This window comes from Xenopus laevis, chromosome 4L (genome assembly GCF_017654675.1).
Source record: "Xenopus laevis strain J_2021 chromosome 4L, Xenopus_laevis_v10.1, whole genome shotgun sequence".
In the NCBI taxonomy this organism is placed as follows: Eukaryota; Metazoa; Chordata; class Amphibia; order Anura; family Pipidae; genus Xenopus; species Xenopus laevis.
In genome coordinates this window covers 117,440,010-117,449,390 of record NC_054377.1, presented here as the reverse complement: position 1 = coordinate 117,449,390, position 9,381 = coordinate 117,440,010, and the positions used below count along the sequence as shown (strand labels likewise).

At 38.1% G+C, this 9,381-nt stretch overlaps 1 protein-coding gene across 7 annotated transcripts in view; it reads left to right on the top strand.

Moving 5' to 3' along the window:
* The window catches only part of prg4.L (proteoglycan 4 L homeolog), a 39,950-nt gene that overhangs the window by 29,962 nt on the left and 607 nt on the right, over positions 1–9,381 (top strand). For all 7 annotated transcript variants that reach the window (XM_041590699.1, XM_041590695.1, XM_041590696.1 and 4 more), the window contains 5 exons: positions 1,825–1,905; positions 2,554–2,690; positions 4,113–4,269; positions 5,226–5,417; positions 7,651–7,776. In XM_041590699.1, coding sequence (XP_041446633.1) covers positions 1,825–1,905; positions 2,554–2,690; positions 4,113–4,269; positions 5,226–5,417; positions 7,651–7,776 — 693 coding nt within the window. The remainder of the gene's footprint in view (positions 1–1,824; positions 1,906–2,553; positions 2,691–4,112; positions 4,270–5,225; positions 5,418–7,650; positions 7,777–9,381) is intronic.

Genomic DNA, 9,381 nt, shown 5'->3' with positions numbered 1-9,381 from the left:
CAAGCTGAACCATGCATCAGACTTTTCCACGGAAAACAACAGCACAGCAATGAAGGTCTGAGAAGAGCAATGTCAAAATAAAAAGGGAAACCGCTTTACAGGAGGTATTGTAGATCCTACCTTGATGGAGATAATTCCAAAATTTCCCATATGTATACTTTAGCATGGGGATTAGTGAAAAAAAGTAAACTAATTTACTGAAATAAATTTAGTGTTGTGTGAGTATTAACTGGAAGAGATACATTAGCACAAACAGCCCATTTCATTTTGCTCAGAAATACTTTACCAAAATGAAATGTTATTTGTTGCACAATCAGTTCTACCACTGCTTGCCAAGACCAACATAAAACTATAAAATCCGCTATATTTTCAGCAGAAAGCCAAGCCTGTCATTTGCAAGATACTGGGAATTTCCCTTTCATTTCTACTGAAAAGGTATTTTGAATCCAAGTCTGAATCCAAAAGAACCACTGCTCAAACCAGTTTGATGCAGTGCAAATTGACTTGGTTTGACGGAGTTGTCTGACTAATTTTCTGGCTGGAGGGAAATATTCAGGCAAGATCTTCTTGCAATCCTATTTTCCCTAGGTTCAAAAAGAAAATCTGATATCCTGATAGGTGCATTTGTAAAGTAATGAGACAAGGGCCTCACCACCTTCCAAGCTTTGCTTGCAACACATTGTACTGGTCCATGGGCCAAATGACTGGATGAATGCAATTTGTCCTAGCACATATATACACACAATTTGTACAATATCTGTTAGTCAATTTATTTGGATATCCAAGCAAAATTTATGCACCAAATTGCTAAAACCTACACCACACACCAAGCACAAGGGGAAAAGAATAAAATCAGCAAATATGGTTATAAGTACAAATTCCTAATCCATCCTATAAAAATTATTTTTTTATAATGCATGGCATGTGTTGATCCCATGATGGCCTGACATCTAAGCACTGTATATCTTAATCCATGTGCTGCTACACTTAGGTTGTGGGCCCTACAGTATATGGCAAAGATTACAGGCTGAATATCTCCCATTTTTAACCCACCATCCAACTTAAACAAATGTTTTAATATTGTAGTTTATAGCATCTCTACGCCAAAAAGTTTAATATTCAACACCTAAAATGTGGCCTAGCCATCTTGCACCAAAAACCTAATCCCTTGGACCTCAAAGCAGATGCTTATTTTTGAATTCCTGGCTTGGAGGCAAGTTTTGGTGGTATAAAAACCAGGTGTAGGCCAAACAGAGCCTCCTGTAGGCTGCTAGTCCATATAGGGGCTCCCCAACTCTTTTTACATTTGAGTGTGGCTCATGGGTAAAAAAAAGTTAGGGATGTCCCATCTTTCACCTTCACAATGGCGTGTGCACAAAGAACTGCTAACAGTAAGGGGCAGATATATCAAGGGTCGAATTGAAAATTCTAATTTGAATTTTCAAATTTTATTTCATGGTCAAAACTTTCAAATTCGACTAGGGAGTTATCCAAATTTGATTCGAGCTTTTTTAAAAAATACAAATTTGATTTTCGAGATTTTTCATACTCTGGAATTAGAATTCGACTATTCGCCACCTAAACCCTGCCAAATTGCTATTTAAATCAATGGGAAAGGTTCAGGGATCAATTTGAAGATGTTTGCAGCCTTCGAATAGAGTTTTCAGGATGTTTCAATTTGCCCAACTTTAAAAAATTTGATTTTAATAGTGAATTTCGATTGGTTGAATTTTGAATTTATGTGAGTTTAGGGGAGTTTAAAAAAACTCACACGAATTTGAAATTCGACCCTTGATAAATGTGCCTCCCCGTGTTTTGCTTTAGATCCCCAGATGAATTTATGCAATGGGCAACCTGTGAATGGAATGACCACACTGCAAAATGGCTCCATGGTAGTTTTTAGAGGTAAGATTCTCAAATGTATGCAAGAACATATTTAGATAAATATATGGAACATAAAGCAGAATGTATAGAACACAAACGAGCATGGGGTTGTTAAAGCTTGACAAACTACTCCTTCATAACAATGTTACTAGATGAGACAATATCAATAAGAAGATACCAAACCATTCTTATTCACCATCCATACAGTGAAAGTCATATTTTGTACACATATACAATGCACCATTACAACATGATTTCTAGTGATGACTTTTGACCCACAAGGTGTATGCATAGGTGTGGTGGCCAAGGATACAAAAAAGGGAGCAGGCTGTAAGCATAAATAGAATTTTAGGAAATGTCCAAGTAGAATCTGTCTATGAAGGTTTTTATACATCCAGGTCATGGTATGGGTAAATCTGCTCAGCAAGTCCAGTTGCTCTATATTTAATTCTAAAAGATGTCTAAGTGGAATTTCTCATTTGCAGTAAAAATCTAACTGCGTTTCATTCCATGCAACTCCAACTACCAAAAATTCAACAACAAGCTTTCATTATGTTGGTTAGAAATACAGATTTTCATAGTAGAGGATTGCAAAGCCGTCACTGAGGCAGCTGGAGATTTATTTATTTAGGTTTAATAAGTGAAAATCTAATTTTGGATTATTTTCAGGTCATTATTTCTGGACGCTGAACCAGGGAGGAGCTGTCAGACAAGCAAGGAAAATCAGTGACGTGTGGGGCATCCCTTCTCCTGTCGACACAGTATTTACACGATGCAACTGTGCTGGAAAAACATTCTTTATTAAGGTGCGGATCTATTTTAGTTTGATTTACAGTCTTTTAGATGTTAGCTTTATCAAACAGGGCTCTCATTACCTCTTATGTTGTCCAGTGTATACACAGTATATACAGTGTCTGCTGTTTATAAATACACAATATTAATTATAGTTGTTAGATATAAAACAGGAAGCGTTGTGTTGGGGACATCCTGGAACTGGAAACAAGATATAGAAAGATTATACGTTTTTCTCATATCAGAACTGGCAAAATTTAAATTAATTTGTTAAGTTGTTAGATATAAAACAGGAAGCGTTGTGTTGGGGACATCCTGGAACTGGAAACAAGATATAGAAAGATTATACGTTATTCTCATATCAGAACTGGCAAAATTTTAATTAATTTGAAAGCAGCCATATTCCATTATTTTCCAAATTTCTCTATCACTTCTGGTGTCACAATATCCTTTGACAATCTTTCAACCGACCCTTGTTTCATGTTTCCCTCTTGTCAGCCTGATTTGGCCCCAAGACTATAAATTTCTTTAGAGACCATCACTTTTCTGAATTACACCATCACTATGGATTTCCCAGGGCAAGTCATATTTTCTATTTATCAATGGTGATTGGTGAACAGTAAGCTGACAGCAGTTTGCCAGGACACTAAAATCCTTAAACACTCAATAGAGCTGTGACCAGTTGCTCATATTCTGTATATCAGAGTAAAGAAAAGAATACCTACTTACAAGAATGGACTGGGTATCTGTGGGGCCCCATCCCCGATTTGTCAAAAGGGTACAGGCCATGAGCAATTGCGTGCACAGAGGGGCTGGGGCGTTGGCTTTTCCATGTGGCAGATCTTGCAGCTAGGGCAGGGTTCCCCCGATGGGGTGTCATTGGGTTTGCCATACAGAGCTGGGGTTGGGGCCCTGAAGTGGCTTTGGATACCCCAGTCCAACACTGCCTACTTAGCTTTAAATTAATCTGGAGGAATGCAAAAATACAGAATAAGAATAAATTTGGGTGAGCCAGAAAAAATCCTAAGCATGGATGTTGCTGTAATAAAAAAAATGTGCCAACTGGATTGTATCATTATCACTCTGATAAAATTTCTGGCATAGTGGTATATAGATTGTAACGGGGAGCATCTTTCAGAAAGTATCAAACATTTGGAGAAGGAAAGAATTTCGGGTCAAGTGCCCTACTGTATAAAAAGAAGATGGAGAGCAAAAGCTATCGAGGCATCTCCCCATCTTCAGGTTTAACTGAACAGTCAGAGTTTCATCATTGGATCAAGCATGCATACAGCGATGGGCTTTGAAAACAGTGACTAGATTGTTTTTGTTCAGAGCCCCTTATTCAAGAAATTGTTGTAGTACATCTGTGCTATCTAGTCAAATTCCAGTTATTTTCAAAATAAATACATAAATAAATGTACTTATTTTTGTTGCAGGGTCCACAGTATTGGCGTTTCACCAATGATGTCATGGACAAGGGATATCCTAAAGAAATTTCCACAGGATTTGGTGGTCTGAAAGGTAAAGTCACAGCAGTCCTATCTGTGGCTGGATTCAAAACAAGACCAGAGTCTGTTTACTTCTTCAAAGGAGGTACGTTGGAATTCTTTAAAACCTGGGATAAACTAGATAGAAGGCTTGGAGTCTAGGCTAAATTGTCACTTTGTACTGTAGCTTTAAATCCTGTACCTGTACAGGTATAGGATCTGTTGTCCAGAAAACCCAATTATTCAGAAAGCTCTGAAATACGGGAAGGCCCTCTTCCATAGACTTCGTTTTAATCAAATAATTCAAATGTAAAAAATGATTTCCTTTTTTCTTTAACAATAAAACAGTACCTTGTACTTGATCCAAACTAAGATATAATTAATCTGTTTTGGAAGAAAAACCAGCCTATTGGGATAATTTAATGTTTACATGATTTTTTTTTGTAGATTTAAAGTATCCCTTATCCGTAAAACTCCAGGTCCCTTGCCTGTACTACTATTAGATGCATAAGTTAGTGGCCCATTTATCAAAGGTCGAATTTCAAATTCATGTGATTTTTTTTTTTTAATTTAAATATACTCACAATTCTACTGGGAGGTTATTTAAGAAAAAAAAATTTGAATGTTTAATATTCAATCAAATGGTTCCGACCTGAAAATTTGAATCATATTGAATTCGTACTAATAAAAGAGTTTTTCTCCTGAAAAAATACTCGAATGTCAGGAAGGCTATTACCATCACCAAATGACTCAACGGACCTCTGCCATTGACTTGTACATGAACTCTACAGGTTATAGGTGTCGAATATTAGAATTAGGACTGTTCCCTTGGTCAAGGTGTGATAAATCTCACATTCGAATTTACTATTCGATAAATCTGCCCCTTAATGTTTCATTTAACTGGCCTGTTAAGAAACTAGAAAACTAGACTGCAGTTGCCAAACCATAAGTAACCTGGAAGTGTTCTGTGTAGTCAGCTGTGTGCTTCCTTTTGCTTTTAGAACATTGAGAGGTGATCTAATAACCACTTCCTTTGTCTAAACATTGAGAATATTATTGCAGGTGGAAACGTTCAGAAATACACTTTCCGGCAAGAACAATCCAAACGATGCACGAAAAAAAGGCAGCCGACTGTACAATACCCAATCTACTCTCACAATATTCAAACCGTAAAGTACCGTTATCCACGAGATATACAGAAACAGCAGAGAAACATACAGAGAACCGTGATAACCATTAAGCAGGAGCCATTAGGTAGGATTTCAAGTCAATACTAGCATGACAAGTGTACTGCATTAAAGAACTAAAGTGTAACAAAGCGTTAAAGCAGAAAGTATGAACATTATGTTTTGGGGTTCTGTATCAGCCAAGGCCACCACAAAAGATCTGTGCCTCCAAAGATGTCCCCAGTAGCTCCCTGAGCTTAGGCACCCAGTCACAATATACTATTGTGAAACCTCAATTTTACATACGGTGATTTTTTTTATGGTCCCACATATATTATGCATAACGTATGCCCCCTGAAAATGTGGCTTAGTAATGAATTCAGATTTTGATTACATGGCATCTCAGAAACGAGTGCAATTAGCATCAGCTTCTGATATACACATCTCATTTTCTGCTTGATGATTTGCAACAACTCCTAAGTTTAGCTCCCTTGAGCAAACTGACAATGTGCAGTGTTGTGGGCACTCCTCACAAAGCCCAAGATGGCAACCATCCATGCACAACTTTGAAAACCTAGGTCATTACTGTTATGGGAATTTAGGGTTTAATTTTAAGTCTTGCTCAATGAGCGACTTCTGTGTTTGTAGTATTTATTGATTTTTTTTTTTTTTTTTTTCAATTATAGTATATGAACAGATGTGCTGACCTATAAGTATGACGTTATTTTTCCAATCAAAATAGCATTTTAGCTATGAATATTATGGGGCCGATTCACTAAGGGTCGAATATCGAGGGTTAATTAACCCTCGATATTCGACTAGGAATTGAAATCCTTCGACTTCGAATATCGAAGTATTTAGCGCAGATAGTTCGATCAAACGATCGAAGGATTATTCCTTCGATCGAACGATTAAATCCAACGATCGAAGGAATATCCTTTGATCAAAAAAAGTAAGCCAAGCCTATGGGAACCTTCCCCATAGGCTAACATTGACTTCGGTAGCTTTTAGATGCCGAACTAGGGGGTCAAAGTTTTTTTTAAAGAGACAGTACTTCGACTATCGAATGGTCGAACAGTCGAACGATTTTTACTTCGCATCCTTCGATTCAAAGTCGTAGTTGTAGTCGAAGGTCGAAGTAGCCCATTCGATGGTCGAAGTAGCCCAAAAAAACCTTTTTTTTTTACTTTGAATCCTTCACTCGAAGTTAGTGAATCGGCCCCTATGTCTGCACGCAAACTAAATAAAGCATATGAAGACTATAAAAAGTTTTCAGTTTCAAACTATCTGGTTCTTAGCAATGGTGAAAGGAGGCTGTCATGGTGACGGCACACCAGATTAGTCGCCCGTGATAAATCACCTCTTCTGCAGGGGAGATTAATCCAACTGCTCTCCCACAGACAGAAATAACCTCTGCTAATAAAAACATTTCCTTGTGAGGAACCCTTGTGTCTGCTCTGGCATGAACACTAGGCTGATTTCGACAAAGAAACCAGATAATTTGCACTTAGTGCCGAAACCCACTGTGCGTGTTCATGCCGGAGCAGACACGGATCCAGACGACGTGAAAGAAGAGGATACTGGCATGTGGATTTCAGCCTGATCTGGCACTAGCCTTGTAGACTTACAAGAAGTTAGTTGCCTCACAAGGAAACGCCGGGCAACCTTGGAAAAAAGAAGCAGATCCTTTTTATTGTCTATGGGAAAGATTTACCGATTAATAGCCCCTGCAGTAAAGGAGATTTATCACGGGCGACTAATCTGGCATGCCATCACCATGACAGCCTCCTTTTACAATTGCCAAGAATCAAGCTAGTTTGAAACTGAAAACTTTATATGCCAAATCTGCCGTGTGTGTTCGTGCCGGAGTGGACATGAAAGAAGAAGAGGACACTGCTTGCGGTGAGAGGCTGAAACTGGCCCATGGATTTCAGCAAGCTGATTTTGGCCTTAGCCTAAAGAAACATGGTAACATCAAAGAAAGGTGTTGTTTAAACAGATCAAATTTTCTCTGTTTAAACTAGAAACTGATGAAGTGGTAAAATGAAGTGTAAAAACAAAACCATTAGTGATTAAAAAAAAATAAGGCAGAAACCAATTTTTATCATGGGTACTATATATTTTCCCCATTTATAATGAAGTGTTTATGTACAATGCAACATTAACATTCCCAATTAAAATAGGCAAAATGAATTTTCAGCACAAGTCCTATTCATTGAACACAACATGGGATATACTGTCCATTCAATACAGAGCTGTCACATGTATAAAGAGTGAAGCTAGCAATATTTACAATGATGAGGCCATTTTCCCTTACACAGGAATTCTTCACCAAGAGATTTCAGTTCGATCAACTTGGAGGGGGATCCCAAACAGCATTGTATCTGCAATATCTTTGCCAAATTCCCACAAGCCGGATGGGTTTGATTATTTTGTTTTTTCCAAAGGTATGTCTCAATATGAAGATTTATTTATATTGCTATAGCTCAAAGTACAATTGTCTTTTCTTATAATTAAAGGGTTCTTGCTTAAAAACAGGCTTCTTTATGGCTTGGCCTTCTCCAGTTCGGGTCCTTCCAAGTAATCCTTAAATGCCAATTCCCCATGAGTAGACACGGAGCAGCTTAGGAGTCCCCCAGTGGGGCAGTTTGGGAAAACTCTGAATGGACCAAGCTATTAAAGGAAAGGTTCACCTTTAAGTTAATGTTTAGTATGTTCTAGAATGGCTAATTCTAAGCAATAGACTTTTTTTAGTTTTTGAATTATTTGAATTCTTATACTACTTACAGCTTTCAAATGGGGGTCACAGACCGATATAAATAAAAAACAAAACAAAAAAAAATGCCCTGTAAAAATATATATGTATTGCTGTTGATACTTTTTACTACTAATCTTTCTATTCAGGGCCTCTCCTATCCATCGTCCAGTCTCTTATTCAAATCAATGAATGGTTGCTAGAGTAATTTGGACCCAACAACCAGATTGCTGAAATTGCAACTGGAGAGCTGCTGAATAAAAAGCTAAAGAACTCAAAAAGTATAAATAAAAACCAAGAGCAAATTGTCTCATAATCATATTTAAAGTTAACTCAAAGGTGAACAACCACTTTAAAGGGCACCTGCTGGCCTAAAACATTTTCCCCTGCCAAAGGTGCAGGAGAATAGAGCCTGCACTGCAGTTGGGGGTAACCGTAGCTCTTTTTTTTTTAAAAAAAAAATTGCCCCAGCCAGCGCTAGAACAGCCACACCAGGAGGGAGCTCCCGGTTGGAGCAGCCATGTTGGGGCAGACGCATGGATAGAATGAGCGAATGCCGCAATTTGCTCAGTATGTGCATGAGTGGAATGTCAGCCGCTCATTATGTGCAAGCACACTGCACAACATGGCCGCTCGCACCGGGAAACTACAGTTACCCCCAACAGGAGCTTCCTTCTTGGTTAGCAGATTGGTAGTGTACCTACAAAGTCTACTGTATATAGGGAATATAACAAGTATTTGCTTGACTTTGTTGGTATGGAAATGTCAGCTATGAACTTCAGTAATTTATGCTCCTCAAATACCAAGCATGTCTCGATATGCAGCTAGTAGTATGTCAGTTCCAAAGGGCTGACACCTGACAATCTTACCTGAGGAAACAACATCTGTGAGTATTCAGCGCTGCTAAAAGAGTTTTCGGAGAAATGCTGACATTGCATGGAAAACCTTAAAACTGGGATAAAGAGGAACTTTGGTCAATTTAGAAGTCATGGTTTTATGCATCTGTAGCAAATATTCTCCAAAATAAGTACTTACTTTGTTAGTAAACATGGAGTAAATTACTGCTTCTAGATGTGACAAGGTTTTAGAAGACCTCTCCTTGTGTTCAGTGGCAGATCCAAGATACAGCATGAATATCACCCGTGGTCTCATCTGTCATGTCACACTGAGGGGCCCATTTACTTAGCTCGAGTGAAGGAATAGAATAAAAAAAAAACTAAGAATTTCTAATGTTTTTTTTGGCTACTTCGACCATCCAATTGGCTACTTCGACCTTCGAATCTAACGATTCGAACTA